Source organism: Cryptomeria japonica, chromosome 2 (assembly GCF_030272615.1).
Source record: "Cryptomeria japonica chromosome 2, Sugi_1.0, whole genome shotgun sequence".
NCBI lineage: Eukaryota > Viridiplantae > Streptophyta > Pinopsida > Cupressales > Cupressaceae > Cryptomeria > Cryptomeria japonica.
In genome coordinates this window covers 53,317,524-53,334,635 of record NC_081406.1, presented here as the reverse complement: position 1 = coordinate 53,334,635, position 17,112 = coordinate 53,317,524, and the positions used below count along the sequence as shown (strand labels likewise).

General features: G+C 34.4%; 2 protein-coding genes across 2 annotated transcripts; one reads left to right on the top strand and one right to left on the bottom strand.

Moving 5' to 3' along the window:
- The first annotated feature begins 8,246 nt into the window (after positions 1-8,246).
- Positions 8,247-9,290, top strand: LOC131046209 (protein TRACHEARY ELEMENT DIFFERENTIATION-RELATED 7A-like). Its single transcript, XM_057979890.2, has one exon. It carries the CDS (start codon positions 8,252-8,254, stop codon positions 9,086-9,088), a length of 837 nt encoding a protein of 278 aa, XP_057835873.2. The 5' UTR covers positions 8,247-8,251; the 3' UTR covers positions 9,089-9,290.
- Positions 9,291-13,262: 3,972 nt separating this feature from the next.
- On the bottom strand, positions 13,263-16,829 carry LOC131046170 (triacylglycerol lipase 1). The gene is made up of 9 exons (XM_057979844.2): positions 16,544-16,829; positions 16,346-16,450; positions 16,095-16,235; positions 14,904-15,014; positions 14,673-14,816; positions 14,527-14,567; positions 14,224-14,309; positions 13,981-14,073; positions 13,263-13,875 (listed from the first exon to the last, which is right to left on the bottom strand). Exons 1-9 carry the CDS (start codon positions 16,706-16,708, stop codon positions 13,577-13,579), a joined length of 1,185 nt encoding a protein of 394 aa, XP_057835827.1. The 5' UTR covers positions 16,709-16,829; the 3' UTR covers positions 13,263-13,576.
- Between the last annotated feature and the right edge of the window lie 283 nt (positions 16,830-17,112).

The following is a 17,112-nucleotide window of genomic DNA, read 5'->3' as shown; positions in this document are numbered from 1 at the left end:
ATAATCCTTGATCAAACTCGTTTACTTTAATGTAGTGAGTTGGCAAAAGTAGCTATCCATAAAATTATGTCCATAATGGGTGGCTAGTTCCTCTTGAAAATCTGACCAAGTAATCAAACAACCCTTCTTTCTTTTCTTATCATATGACTAAGGATACCAAATAAATTGGTTTGGTTCTAAGTATAATGAAGCCATAGCCACCTTTTGTTGACATGGAATATGGTGAAGGTCAAAGAACTACTCCATTGGGCAAATCCACTTAGTTGGGTTTTCTCCATCAAACTTTCTCATATCAAACTTGGGTCTGAATTGCCTAAGAATATGATTATTAAGGAGATGATCCTTCTTGGGATTCAAGTCAAACAAAAACAAACTCATGTCCCATAAAATAATTATCTTTCACTTTTTTCGGAGAGTATTCACCCTTATACTTCATCTCTTGAATAATAATTTTTAACTTTCTTAATAAGTTACTGTTGGTGTAAATAATTATTCATCTTGGATATTATTACACTTTACTTAAGTTTACTTAGGAAATGCATTCCATAGTAGTTTGGGTATGAGACACTTGGGTGTTTGTGCCACATTGGGATAGTGTGTGTAGGAGAATTTTCACTTTTTGTGGTCTTATCTTGTTGTTACATCCACATTCAATGGGTGATCCACCTCATGTGGAATATTATATTGTTTCTCCTACCTACCACACCTATTTCCTACCTACCCTCATTTCTTACTGAACCACATGTCATGTTTGAGTGCTCACATATCCATATAGTCTTGCCTATATAAGCAAGCTCATATTCATTGTGTGTAACACTTGATGATCCAGTTGATCAGTATTTTCATCTTGATATAATACAGTTTATTCCTATCATCTATTTTGTTCTCTTATTTGTGTTTTGCATTGCCTCTTGATCTTAGCAAGATCTCACATGGTATCAGAGCTGGTCCATGTTTCACATGGTATCAGAGCCATTAGAGTATCATTGGTTTGTCAATTGAGAGAAATTTGATGCTATTTGAGGTTTGCATTTTGGAGCTTTCTATTGCAGGTTATTATTGAAGGTTGATGGGTCAAATCTGAGGTCAGATTTGGATTGAGGAGGTCCAAGAAAGTCAGTTTTGCTTTTTGTTTCATCCAAATCGGACTTCGGAGGACAAATCTAAAGGCATTTAAAGTTTGAAGCTGTGACGGAAATTTTCCAAAATTATAATTTTGCAGACAATTTTCAAATAGTGATATCTTACTCATCTGGACTCCTTTTTTCAAGCAATTTTTTTTGTTTTGGGGAAGAATTTCGTGATATATACAGTGGTGTAGGATTTTTCTATTTTATGGATACAGGTTTTTCGAAAATTGTGAAATCCCAATTTTTACAACTTTGGAGGCTTCATTTGGGCTCATATGGACTCCTTTTCAGGTGCCGCTTTTTTTTAAGTGTGTAATTTTTTGTCTACTTTCATAATCTGCCATTAGTTTACATTGATTTTGACTGGAAATTGTACTTTTAGTATTTGGTCATTTTTTGGCCTATTTGGTATTTGTATTTTGTTGGGATCTCAGTTTAGATCACTAACAGTATTTGTTGAAGTCTCTTATATCTCATTTTGAGAAGTTGTAAAGTGAAATTAGAAGTCCACTTTGCCTTGTTTTTCAAGTGGCCCGTTGTATATGCACTAAGTATAAAGTGTCAAATCACCTTTTTTTGGGGCGTTTCTTGATTGAGTATTTTGGGGGGGTGTCTTGTGTGATTGTGTCTCTCTATATCTTGTGTTTTTTCATTTTGGTGCTATGGGTTCTCCTAAATTTCCACTTTTAACTCATCATAATTATGCATCATTGAAGATTAAGGAATGGAGTAAACTAATGGAAAAAGGACTCATTCATTATGTAACTGGAACTATTATAGCACCACCTGATCCTAAGGTTGATCCTAATGCTCAACTTGACTGGCTTACTAAAAATGCTATGGCAATTGGAACTCTTTGAAATTATGTATCAGATGACCTCTTTTTTCACATTGATAAGTGTACTATAATTAAAGAGGCTTGGGATATTTTTCAGAAATTGTATGGTCAAGTTGATGAGATTAAGGGCTACAAGCTTGATAGTGAACTCACAAATTTGGATAACTTTGGATCCCAATGATTTTGTTACAATCCAAGATTATATCACAAAAGCAAATGAGCTAAGAGAAAAGCTAAAGGATTGTGGAATTGACAAAAAGGATGCTCAATTGGTTTATAACTTGTTGGACAAGCTTCCTTCAGAGTATGCAGCCTTTGTATCTAGCTTTCACACCCATAGGTTATCTCAAGGTTCCTCATACACTTCTCCCTCATTTGATTCATTCACGGAGATGTTGATACTTGAGCAATCTAAGTTGACCACGATGGGGATTCTCAAATCTTCAAAGTCACAAGCTTTGGTGGCTAACAAAGGGAACCAAAGCAATCAAGGAAAAGGAAAGAATCAAAAGCAACCTAAGTCAAAACCACAACAAGATGGAGCACAATATTCCTCTCCATAACAAGGTGATTCACCATTCTCACCTAAGAGGAAATCTTATAAGGACAATCTTTTTTGTGGATATTGCAAGAAGTTGGGACATGATGAACATCATTGTTATAAGAAGGATATTGATGAGTTGAAGAATCTTCTTGAGAAGAATAGAATCAACCTACCTTATAGAAAGTCTACATCGGCTTCTTCTTCCAAGGATAAAGGAAAGGATCACTCTTTTGGGACAGATAAAGGAAAGGGACAAGCTCTTTGTGCTACTACAAGTCCTGATTCAGGGAGATGGCTTCTAGATTCAGGGTCTTCTCATCATATGGCATCTTCATAGTCTATGTTTTCTACATTTGAGCCTTGCCACATGCCGCAGATTTTGATGGGCAATCATACATACATGGATGTGATTGGGAAAGGATCTATTGCCATTGGGGATAACTCCTTCAAGGATGTGTTGTGTGTACCCCACTTGACAAACAATCTTCTTTCCATCTATCAAATCACACATGGGGAAACTAGGAAAACTGTGGAGTTCACACCTGATTCAGTTATCATTAGAGACTTGGAGAGTGGAGCTATCATTGCGACTAGGGTGGTTGATCATGCATCTCGGTTGTACTCTTTTTCACATTTTGGTCCTATTGATGAGGTTGATTCTTCCTATGTTGATGATTCAGATTTTGAGGAGAACATTAGGCATTTGAACTTGAGGATTCTCACTTGTGACCTCATTCTTGAGTCTTGCATTTCATCTCCTTCTATTGATATCACACCACCTATTGCACCTGATGATGCAGCTAGTGCGACAGTTTTGCCTTCTTATGATTCAGTGCGGCAGGATATTTCATGTCTTCCAGCTTCAGTTGATTGGGATGCCTACTTGACAAACATTGCAAGTTTGTTTGTGGAGTCCTACATTACAAACTTGAGAGACACCATTGAGGACATTCATCTTCTCTTTGATGAAGATGATCCTTCTTTGATTGTTGCAAGGGATCACTCTAACCCTCTTGTGCATTCTCTACATGATCAATCTTTAGAGGTTGACATGATTATGGATACTTTTTTACAACACTTGGAGGAGGTCTCTTTATCTTTTGAGGAGACATAGGAATCTTTGGATATTGTTCTACATTCATCTCCACTAGATCTTGGAGTGCCTTTTTCAGTAGTGTGGCATAGTTTACCACCTTTGGTGGGGGTACCTTTCAGCATCGACATGGGGACACTTGAGCAGTTTTCATAGATTCCTTTCATCATGAGTATTTTTTCTCCATCTTACTTTCATGATTGGGGAGACTTTTTGTATCCACCTTTGGTTTTGTTTCTTCCTAAGGGGAGGAACGTGGTTCGACGTTCGTGGAGCAGTTTCTTCATTCATCATCAAGCTTCTATCATTGGTGTAGATTCCACATTGAGGGGGGCCTTCCTAGTCTCTCTTCTTCTTATCTCATATGGGGGGGGGGGGGACTTTTTCCTCTCATGGGGTTTTGTCCTTCACATACTTCTATGAGAGTTCTTTGTATCTAGTTTTTATCTCTCTTTTAGGGGAGAGTTTTTTTCCATTGGGTTTTTCTCTCTTTCCCCATTTTGTGAGAGATTTCATTGCATTGGTTTGCATGCATTTGCATTTGTACATGGGTACCTAACATGGCCTAGTAACCAGGACCCATCTTGCATTGCTTAGTTGCATTGTAGACTTAAGTGCATTCCCCTAAGTTGCACTTAAGGGGGGGTGTTGGTGTAAATAATTATTCATCTTGGATATTATTACACTTTACTTACGTTTACTTAGGAAATGCATTCCATAGTAGTTTGGGTATGAGACACTTGGGTGTTTGTGCTACATTGGGATAGTGTGTGTAGGAGAATTTCCACCTTTTGTGGTCTTATCTTGTTGTTACATTCCACATTCAGTGGGTGATCCACCTCATGTGGAATATTATATTGTTTCTCCTACCTACCACACCTATTTCCTACCTACCCTTATTTCTTATTGAGCCACATGTCATGTTTGTGTGCTCACATATCCATATAGCCTTGCCTATATAAGTAGGCTCATATTCATTGTATCTAACGCTTGATGATCCAATTGATCAGTATTTTCATCTTGATAGAATCCAGTTTATTCCTATCATCTATTTTGTTCTCTCTTATTTGTGCTTTCCATTGCCTCTTGATCTTGGCAAAATCTCACATGGTACCAGAGTTAGTCCATGTCTCACAGTTACTCATGTCCCTTTCCAGCTTCCCTGATAATCCATTCATGTATCTTTCCAACTTGCTTGATAACTTATTTGTGTCCTTCACATTTGAAATTTTATCATTCACCTTCTTCCATATTGAAACAATATCACCTTTGACTTTATTTTTCTCTCCACTAGAGATAATATCCTCATTATTTGGAGATTTCCTAGGTGTGGTGACTTTCTTCTTGCCTCTTATTGATGGACCCATCATGATGGAAAATAAAAAATTTGTAATATATCACACAAAATAAATCTAAATTATCTTAAAAAAGTGTACCTTAAGAGAGTCAATATACCACTTAAGAAAATATCCACAAAATTAGCAAAATTGTTGCCTTGAACATGAATTTATTGAAAACCCTAGTTTAATTTAATAAATCACTTTTCTTTGTTGAAATGTCTCTGAAACTTGGATCATACACGTTTCAATGACCACCTCAAAAACCCTTAAAAAATTAGGAAGAAAATTTATTAGATCTGTGAGATATGTGCTTTACAAAAAATTAAGGTGGATACCCTAATTCTACAATAACTTTCAATTTTGCTTCAATTGCTGTAAAACTTGTACTAAAGATGCTTCAATATTTTTTTCAAAAACCTTTTAAAAATAAGAAAAAAAACACCCAAATTTGAAATATATGTGATTTCTAAGATGACCTCCAAATTTGAAGAAAAATGCCTTGCCTTCACGAAGACAAGATCATGCTCTAATACCACTTGTAACAAAACAACATACACACATGAGGAAGATAATATGAAATATGCTAAGAATTATGTATAATAGCATAAATTAATAAGCCACTTTGAGGGTGCAAACCTCCAAATATCTGGACATTGAGAGCACACTTCACAAATTGATGGTAAAATAAGACTCAATTTACCTCCTATATATACCCTATTTATGCCTAGGATATCACCTAGGCTGACCTAAATATGACTATAAAGGCCTATGTCCAACCTAGCTAACTAAATGGACATGTAATAATGATAAAATGACTTAACTATGGGTTATGGTGGCCTCAAACTGACTACTCATAACTATATGTATACTCTAGGACTGAGGACATAGCAATATCGTTTCTATGAGTATCAGTTCCTTGAAGTCTCATCAAAGGTTGATTTTCCTTGGTGGAAGACCATTCATACCTTCATAGAAGCTTGATCATGGATGTCATCTTTAGTTTTGGAATATGTAAATACTTGACCTCTCCTTCACTACCTTGAAAATATCTAATTGCTTGCTCAATTGGATTTGAATTGGAAACTTGTAGAGAGATGTTTCGAATGAGGGGGTAACTCTTTCTTTGATACTCAACCTCACAAAATGTGTTGAAAATTAAATAAAGAAGGCCAACATCAAGAGTGTTGTCCTTCTCAACACTTTTCGGCCATCAGAGGGTTCAAATTTGGGCCCCTTTTGGCTAGATAATGGCACCTAGCACCATAGTCCAAGGGGACTAGCATCCTAGGTGCCCTAGACCAAAAGAACTAAGTTACTATGTGTCCTAGTCTTGTCCTCCTAAGTTAGAAAATAGGTTAGAGAGCAAGAAATAGTGTTGAGCCTTTAGATTTGGCATTGTCTTTAGTAAAATTCGTCAATCTCATGGGCATGAAGGGAGAAACACTAAAGTGAGCCCCAAATGAGTATGAGATTCTATGAGGATACAATTTGCAACACTACAGTTTGGTCTTCTCTACCTATTATTTGTGCATGGTAGGTATTTACACAAGCATGCTATCAACTAGTCTCCACAAATGTGTGCACACTAGGTTATTGTGCTCATAGATTGTGGACCTTCATTGTCACTATTGAGCTCATTGATAAGAACAAGATGAAAAGGCCTTAGGGACGAATGCCTCCTAGTAACAAAAAATTCATAAGCAAGAAATATCCCATAAGTGGTCTCTCTGAACTCAAACAAGACTAAAAACTTGATTTTACCAAATCAAAAGATAAAAATAAAAGATTTTTTTTATGAATCCAACACCTCTAGAAATTTTTTTAAAAAAACATAAAACCAATTAACATAATATCCTATTAAAAATATCGAAATGATCAAACCGAAATCATTGTAAAAAAAATTATAAAAACTAAAAAAATCAAATTGAGAACAAAGTATCTAAATATAATCCATGCAACAAATAGTAAACTTTCTATGTAGTTCACTATGTCATCTCTTGCATTTTTATTTCACTCACAAAAGAGCAAGACAAACTAATTCAAACGGGTATTTTCAGGTCTAGAAAACCATAGCTTTCATTGCTATTGATCAAAGACTTCAAATATTAAAGAAAAAAATAAAACAATGATCTAGATAAGGGATCAAAATCACGAGATTCATCCAATGTGTCTTCTATATCAAAAGGGAACATTTCTAATAAGGAGAGGCCCACATGTAGTTATTGCAAGAAACTTGGGTATGAAGAACACCAATATTACAATAAGAAACTTGATGAATAAAGGCATCTTCTTCAAAAGAACCATATCAAAATATCTACACCAAGGAACGATGGTATCATCTTCTTCACTATCACAATCACAATGAGATATGAATATAAAAAATGGAATGGTACTTTTTTATTCTATATGTCCTATAACACTAAAGTGATCTATTGATTCTAGAGCTTGGAGTCACATGGTTACATCAAGAGAACTATTTTATTTCATTTGAGAACTAGATGTAAATTGTAAAGAAAGATTAAAAGAGAGCTCTTTACGAGTGTCCATGTCATAATGAATGAGACAACATATGCTAAATATAGTTCAATCTAATAAAAGAAAAGATATTCCTAAGTTTAGCTCAAGTGAATAAAGTAAGAAAGGACCTAATTAGATAACTAATTAGGTGATTATCCTGATTACTCTAACATTTATCAAATCACACATAGTAACGTAAGAAAAACAATCAATTTCACACAAAATTTAAAGATCATAAAAAAATTTCATAATAGAAAAAATATTGTTATAAGAGAGACCGATCATAATTCTAAATTATACTCTATTTCCTTCTTTTTCTTCTTATTTTAATTATTATTTGATGATGATAATCTAGCACACATAATGAGATTCAATTTGATCATTTGAAACATGGAGTTTTTCCAAACACTTCAATAACAAAACATTGTGCTAAATCACATCTTTTTCATCTCTGCCACTGGAGTGTTGCTACATCTATAGTACACTGGAGTGTTGCTACATCTATAGTTCCCCATAATTTAAGGAAGCGGGATCTTTACATCTGTCGTCTAGATGTAATTTCATTGGATGAGTACTTGACACTCATGATAAACTTATTTACTTAACCTCATTCGTATAGTTGGTAGAAACTTTTGATGATAGCAACATCAATAGTGTTGGAGTCGAGTAAATCAGAATCGTTATTGTCCCTTACAAGTCACTTTTCTCTTCCCTCCCTCAACTTCCACGTCTCCTCCTACAAAACCCACACCACTCCCTTGTAATCCTGCATCGTCCTCACTCATTTTCATGCAATCCAATACCCAAACATCATCAATGGCATCCTTTAAGCCCAATGTTTTTGACCATCTTCCACAGCCGCTATTCAATCATTTCCCAATACCTTTTATTCCACCGCCTCCTCCCACCCATGCTCCATCGCCACCGCCACCACCTCCAAATATCCATACTTCTCCACCTCCTCCCCACCACATTACTCCGCCGCCACCACGCATTCTACCTCCTCCTCCTCCTCCTCCTCCTCACCACCACATTACTCCACCTCCACCACACATTCTTCCTCCTCCTCCTTCTCACCACATTACTCCACCGCCGCCACACATTTTTCCTCCTCCATTTCACCCACATCCACATCCGCCACCTCCACCTGCAATTCCTCCTCCAGACAACACCATTATTATCATTGGAATATGTTTGGCCGGTTTATTTCTGTTTGCGTTTCTCTTTTGTTTCATCTGCTGCTTTGCCAAGAAGAAGAAGAGAAAGCCTTGTCCACCATCTTCCATCGTGGTGGAGGAAACTATCGAGGAAGTGAAGTTCAAAATGGTGGAGAAGATCGAACATAAGCCCGGTGGGCATGACGAAGTTGTTGTGACGCTGGAGGGAGAGATTGTGGAAATTAAAGAGACAATTCGTAAAGAAGAGGAGGGTCACGGTCAAGAGGAAATCACTCACCACAGCAATGAAATAGCAAAAGAGACGATTCGTAAAGATGGGGATCACGGTCAAGAGGAGTTCACTCACCACAGCAGTAGCACTGAAATAGCAAAAGAGCACAATTCCAGTGGTGTAACAAAGAATAAAGAAGACGATAATCTGTTCGACATCGAGCCTTTTAAACAGTGATTGCCAGCATATAAAATGCAGGGAATAAGGGCATCTCAAGATTCAGATTGCTTCCGACCAACGAAATTGTGACATTTCAGATGGATTTCTGTATCATAATCGTTACTGATACTCTGTTTTCAATAAAGAATCCATGTCAAACTCATACAACTTTGTTTTTATTGTTTTCCTATATCAAACATAAAACAAATGATTTCTGGTACTGCACTATGCTTCTTCATCATTTGTTTTTTGGAATATTAAATTGAAAATAAAAATATTAGAAGAGGATTTTCAAATAGTAATAATTGTCAATGGGTCTTTGGTCTATGGTGAAGTTGAACAGTTCCAAATAAGCCCATCACGGATCAAGTCTTGTAGAGTTCAAGGCTCCAACATCATAAGGGATGAGGTCGGGATCGTGCCCTGAACAAATTTGGTGGATTGGATACCCCATAGTCTTTGGCTCTTAGTCGAAGAGGTTTCAATCTATTAGTTGGTGTCACAATATCAGGTGGCAAAAACTACTCTGTGAAGGCCCTTGTTGGGTTGGTGTGCTCGTGTGCTTCGTGCCGTTGTTGGGCTCTTGTGTTCGTAGGTTTGGACTTCCATTAAAAAAATTAAAAAATAGTAACAATTATTACTAAAATCAGCAAGTGTGTTGTAATTAAGGTTTACAAGGTAAAGTCAATAAGCATGTAGTGTAGTGGTCAAGTCACAACATTGTTGCAGTGGGCATTAAACTTCAAACTCTCATTCCACCACTGAATATGTTTTTGTTGGGCTAACTAGCTCTAAGGGTGTGTGCCTTTGCTAGGTTGTCATACTCATAACCTATAGGCCCTCTCTATACTATTGATCTCATAGGTTTGAACAAAGCCTTGAAAATCAAGAACCCCTAATAGTGGTCTCAATGGTAAAGACATTGGGAAGAGATTCCCATAAGTAGTCCCTCTTAGCTTGAACCAAACCAAAATCTCAAATTTACCAAATCAATAAAAAAATTCCAATATAAAAATTAAAGAAGTTTTCCATAAATAAAACATCTGTAGAAAAAAACACAAAAAATTCTCAAAACTAACAAACACAATATCATCATTAAAAAGTTCAAACCAAATCAGTATAAAGAAACTCAAAACATTTAATTGAAAACAAAGATTAGATATTATTAAACTTCTATTATCTTTTTTTTAATTATGAAAGATTGTATATCAGCCATAAATAATTTTCAGTTATCTAGTACAACATCACGAATCTTTAGGCTTAAACTTCTTTGACTAAGACATGATTCCAACCCATTGACAATTCTATCAAATTTAAGGGATATCCATTTTGTCATTTACCCAAGACACGATCCCAACTCTAATTTTTTCAAATCTAAGGAATATCCATTTCTTCAAATTTACCCAAGACATAATCCCAACCATTAACAACTCTTGTTAACTTCTAATTTTCATTACAATTGAAATTCTTTCTATTAATGCAAATTTGTTGTCGATGTTAGAGGAAAGAGTTTAAATAACAAGTATTTTCGTCAGCCTACAAATTACAAACAAGATTGTACTACATTGTTTAGTAGTACAATAGAATTAAATAAAGTAGATGGCCTGCAAGTTAAAGCGAGTTAATGAATTGATATAAGAGTATTATTTACGAAAAGGTCATAGTCCCACTTCTATTATGCCTCCCATTTCTCTCAAATTGAGTCTTTTTTTATATTGAACAAAACAAGTTTACAAAAAATAGAAGCAATTAGTAGGTAGTTGAAGAGAATACGAATACCACTTAACACATACAACTAAGCAAGACTATACAAAGATCATACAATAGTTCTAATTGTTCCTTTTAATGATTATTTTACCATCTTTCTTGCTTGTGATGACAAAAATTTCATCTATGATAATTTAAGTTCAAAACAAAAATTCGATCATTTTAACTTGTATGAGTTCAACGAGTCAATGAAGTGATACGACAATTAGTAGGCCTATCTCTTTTTAGAGTAAAGTGGTTTGGTATTTTAGAATTATAACACATATAAAAGTAAAATAAAAAATATTAATGTGTTTAATAAGAGTGTATTTTAAATAATATTTTCTTTAGATTTTAAATTTTTAATAATATTCCTTTATAACTTTTATGCATAAAGAACATATTTAGAATAAGTTGAGGTAGATGGGGTAGAAATCATCATCTTTTTTCATCTCATTTTGAAGTGCTTACCTTTTATAACGTTGGTATAATTTTCATCTTGTAAAAATTGTGTTCATGTCTAGTTTTTGGATATTATCATTCTATTGTGCACGTTGATATTATCTTTTTGATCAAGGTTGTCACTATATTTTTGTTCCTACTTGCAAATTCTTACTCTTATATTTTCTTAGATTTGTCCCTTATATGATTGGAATATTCTCGAGATGTCCTAGTGATGTGTAATATTCAATTGGCTAGTTTATTATGCATAGGTGTCTTTGCCTAGAGCCTTTAGTATAGCAATGTGGTTGTTTGCTTAGTTGAGGTTATTAGTTCACCCATGTAACAACTATTAATTTAATTGCATTTATACATTGGAAGATGAGTTGGGTTACATTTCCTCAATATGTGCATCTTCTAATATGAGCTTTTGAGTGCATTATCAACATCCTTTTAGAAGTGTCACCTACAACTCATTTATTGGAGAGATATTTTAGTTATAAGACAATCTAAAAGTGTCTGCATAGTATTTATAAGACCTAATACTATACTTCATTTTCCTTGGTGATTTAATTCGAAAGTGGATTAGAGGAAAACTTGAAAATTACTTGGTGATCCATAAGTTTAGAAAATAAAATCCTAAGCTAAACTTTGAATGTACATTTGAAAGGTGTCAAAAAAAATTGAAAGAAAAGTATTGTATCATAAGAGATATGTCTAATTATAAATGTGTAGTGAAAATGTTGGTGGGTTCTTCTCTACATTTAATTTTTACATTGTACATATTTACACAAACTCGTGTCATCAAATAGACTCCACAAATATGCTAACAAGTAGCATGTTCATATGGTGCACATAATACATGGATGACATGATGACATATGTCAAACACATGTAGTGCTCATTTTATGGTAAGGGCATGTTAAACAAATACTACCATGTGTTAGATGCATATGATAGTATCACATGTGAATCTAAAAGCCTCACATTTTGATCATATATGTTCTACTTGGCACTAGCACATGTAGTCATCTACAACATGATGTTCTCACGTAATTGCATGCTTTTGGAATATTGCACATATTGTATCATTAATTTTAATTTTTTGACTTATTGTAAATCTTGCAGGAGCTATTGGGCTATGAGGATCAACTATCCAACTCTAAGAAGGCCTCCCTATATATACTTAAACTTCCTATTAGTAAATCAAACTAGGTTCAATCAAAAGAGGTCCAATCAAGCCTACCATTACAACTAGGTGTAAAACAATGGCATGCATTTGTTTATTAGGACCAATCAAAATTGATTCAATTAAACCTATTGTTTATCAAACCTTTATGTTTTTTAACATAATTTAAGATTTCACATTTTGACCTAAAAGTAAAGCTCACTTATAATTATAAAGCTATGTGTTTTTTAAATATAGTTTAATATTTTTGAAGAACTCACTTATGTACTTTCATCATGTTATAAGCCATAATAGACAAAATGTTTTTTAACATAATTTAAGATTTCACATTTTGACCTAAAAGTAAAGCTCACTTATAATTATAAAGCTATGTGTTTTTTAAACATAGTTTAATATTTTTTAAGAACTCATTTATGTACTTTCATCATGTTATAAGCCATAATAGACAAAATGTTTTTTAACATAATTTAAGATTTCACATTTTGACCTAAAACTAAAGCTCACTTATAATTATAAAGCTATGTGTTTTTTAAATATAGTTTAATATTTTTGAAGAACTCACTTATGTACTTTCATCATGTTATAAGTCATAATAGACAAAATGTTTTTTAACATAATTTAAGATTTCACATTTTGACCTAAAAGTAAAGCTCACTTATAATTATAAAGCTATGGGTTTTTTAAACATAGTTTAATATTTTTGAAGAACTCACTTATGTATTTTCATATGTTATAAGCCATAATAGACAAAAACAAGTGGAACCATATATATGTTGAGTTTAGACTTTTATTAGCATGTTCTAGGCTACAAAGATATATAGAACACATATTTTATATTAATGTAAAGAACATATTAATATTTTCAGCCCCAAGATGAAGGGCAACATGATTTGGCCATCATAAGAATTTTTCAAAGGGAAATGATCAAATTTGAACCATGGCTCCCACAACGAATTTTAGGGTGAGATGCAAAAGTACCATTTTGAAAGTTCAATTGCAATATTCTGAATAATATTTCGACTCTAGATTTATATCAATATAACAAATTAGTGAAAGAAAAGCAACATTGACAGTTTTTTTTAAAATGATGTTCTCGACTTCACAAATTATGCCTTAAAAACGCTACTAGTCTAGTGGAAGAATTTCAAGATATGAGGGTACACATCTGTGTGGGCAGAGGTACCCAGCATCATATCCCCATGGTTATAGTTGGGCATCAGCAACATCTTTACTTTTCCTGGCAGCTTCTCTGCAAGTTGTGTCACATCCTCTGAATCCGCCAGCGGATCATTTCCTCCATGAGCAAGAAAAAACGACAGACTCTTTGGAATTGCAGACAAGTCATAGGATGGAGGGAAGGTTCTCCCATAATGCAACAGATTCCCAGTCAATTCATAATCATACTTTCCAAATCTGCCAGATCGCAACACTGTAAAAGAAGCTGACTAATATTAATGCAACCAAAAGGTGCTCACAATTGGGTGTCTCATACGATGAAATTTCAGAATGTAAGACATGGGTGAACTCGACTTACACTGAGCCAATTGGGCCAAGTTTTTCGTCGAGGTGGACTCTGGGTATTTGGAGTAGTAGGCATTCCTTGATTTGTTTATACAGCATGATGGCCCTGCTTCAAGTCGTATAGATTCGTGATCACTACATGAATAATTCTAATGTTTACAAATTAAAATATTCATGTATCTAAATTGAAATATAAGTAATACGTTGTTCAATTTATCAATTTGTAAAATATGATTGCATGAACCAATATAGGAACCTGTAATTAAGGCCAACAAGTCCAAGTCCTGGCAATGAATTTGTGTATTTTCGCATATCGTCTGCAACAGTTGCGTTTCTGATGCACTATATAATATCATATAAAATTAGTTTATTCAAAAGATTATTTTTAGAATCAATTATATATATTTTTCACAAAAATTAAGACTAACACAACCATTTCAATCACTTTAAAGTACATGTTGGGCTCAAATACATCTGGATTGCTATTTCACTTGGGATGACCACCAATGCATTTCCTAGCCTTACTCAGATTCTCAGAAGTCTGAGACTATTTTCTTACCTTGAGAGATTGAATTCATACATATCAAGAAGTATATCCACCTATACAAATTCATTACTTGTCAGAATCGCATAGAAAACTGCTCTTGCTACTATGATAATCCATTCAGAAAGAATACAATTTAACCTTTGTTCTTTGATGTTTACCTTATCTACAAATAGCCAGGCAGCTGCGGTGACTAGGGGAGAAGAAACATGGTTTAAATAAGCAACAGGGCTCAGCATGGCAGCCTTCTTCACAAGGCTGGATATTTGATTATCTGTAAATGCTGCAAATCCGGACATTGCACCCTGGCATTAGAAGACCACTTTAAGTAAGTCTATACTCAGAGAAATCGGTGATTTAATAAGAACAGAGCTTTAAGAAAGAGACTTGACCTGAGAATAACCAACGTAGTAAATGGGTTGCCCGGTCATATAGTTTACAAAATGCAGCATTGATGATATATCATATTCTACCAGATCGTCCCACTTCCAATCCCAGAATTCCTGCATGTTCACCCATGGAAACTGTCATTGAATACCTCACAGCAATTGATATATTGTCAACATTTTAATGTTAGAATGGAATTCCTTGAAACCTCTTACATTTTATCTGGTTAATCTATGCAATACAATGAAATGTATATATGAAATCTTGTTTATATAAACAAGGTTGAGATACATGACTAGTTAAGATTAAGATGATGACGAGTGTCTTAATTTTATATTTTATGACAATTAATAATAATATAAGATAAGATGGCATCTAAGATTTTCAAGAAAGATTCCTATCTTATTAAATAAATTTAACATATAAATATGTGTAAAAAAATCTTAACTACAAATTATTTAGGTAATGCATTTATAAGGAATTGAACTGGCTGTTTCTCCTTAAAGATTTATCAATTCAAGAAATACCTACCATCCCAATTAAAAATCTCATAAAAACTGTTGACGAAGCTTAAAGACATATACTAAACACATACCAATAATAATTTTTTAAAATTTTTTGATCCATTAATGATTACAACCCACTCTATTTTATCGACTTACCTTCATTGTCTGAAACAGTTTGACTAAATTTATCCAAAATCAAAATACAACGTGAAGGTTGTTGAAACTCTTTCCCCCTAGGCAAGACAGTCTGTTCTCAGCTCTTGTCTAAACAAAACTATGGACTGTCCTAAGCTGATCATATATAATTGTAAAGATGGATTAACAAGGCAATAAAAAAATGATTGCAAGGTCGCTTAACGAATTGCGACCATCACTTTTATAAAAGCTGGCGCTGCTTGGGATGAGGCCGACCAAAAGAGACGGATCATGGTAAAAATGCATTTAAAACAGGAGCTATGTCGACAAGGATGAAAAGCCGCTCTATGTGGGCATTACAGATCGTGAAAGCCACTTTACTCTTCATATCATAAAAAATCTACCCATAAATTTCTTGGGAAAACCATTAAAACAGAAAAAACGAATATATGGGAGAAAGGAAAAAGAAAAAATTTAAGGAGTAGTGTGCAGAAGGAAAAACGATGAAGACGGGAGAAAGGAAAAAGAAAAAATTTAAGGTGCAGTGTGCAGTACCTTCTGTGCTCTGTTGTATGTAATGTGGCCATAACTGAAAGTGGTTGTACGCCCATTAGCGATCCAGACATCATATCCAGAGTCAGCCAACATAAACGCCACAGACTCTTTAGGCTCATTCAAAAGCCATGATTGACCACCCTGCACAAAACCATATTCATCAAAGGATAACCACAAAGAAAAATGAATACCACAATTACCCACATCATATGATAAAGAAATCCAACCGTAAGTTACATAATGTTAAAGACCTCCATTAATCCATGATGTAAGAAAACAGGTTCCTTGCGGGAAGTGCCCGATGCTCTGTTAGACATCTTTTGTACAGCAAGCAAAAATCCATCCTTAGTCGGAACCTGCCAAAACAAACAAAACAAAAAGCTTATTGTTCCTTATTTCAAATAGATCAGTTAACTTCAGATCTTAATCTATGCAGATTTGGACATTACAATGAATTCTGTACAGTCGTATCCTCTGTTCCAAACGAAGGTTCCACATATGCCATGAGCATTGACAACTGAATGGGCTTCCTCAACACAGTCCACACATCCAATCCAGCATAAAGTAAGCCACACACTGAGAAAAAGAAACAGCTTATTACACAGCTCTGCCATTACAAGCTCTGCACATTTATTGCACTGAAATATAATGTTTGAATAACTTCAAAAGCTTCTAGCACTTATCAGTTATATAATATAGCCTAGATATTATACACAGTCTGATAAACTGATAAACTGGCACCACCTAAACAATTGAATTAAAAAATCTAAGTAACAACTTATGGAAATCCACCTTAAAATCAGTGTCATGCTTTTGTGATCCTTCTAAGCCGCTCAGGCTTCCAGCTCATACCAAAAGCGTTTCAAAATTACCAAAGTTTTATTTTATACAACTTTGTTTTTTTTCTAGAAGGGGTTCAGTTATTTCTCATGTTTCAATTATGGTTCATTGGATTTCGTTAATTAAAAGCCCACTAAAAATTTATCTAGTAGACTAATAGTTGTCCATTGGTATATCC

Coding starts and splice junctions, on each gene's coding strand:
- LOC131046170 (XM_057979844.2), bottom strand. CDS start 16,708: ATGGCAGAGCTGTGTAATAAGCTGTTTCTTTTTCTCAGTGTGTGGCTT. Junction 15,015..16,094: donor CATACAACAGAGCACAGAAG/GTACTGCACACT, acceptor GTGAACATGCAG/GAATTCTGGGATTGGAAGTG. Junction 14,074..14,223: donor CTTGTTGGCCTTAATTACAG/GTTCCTATATTG, acceptor GACTTGAAGCAG/GGCCATCATGCTGTATAAAC.
- LOC131046209 (XM_057979890.2), top strand. CDS start 8,252: ATGCAATCCAATACCCAAACATCATCAATGGCATCCTTTAAGCCCAAT.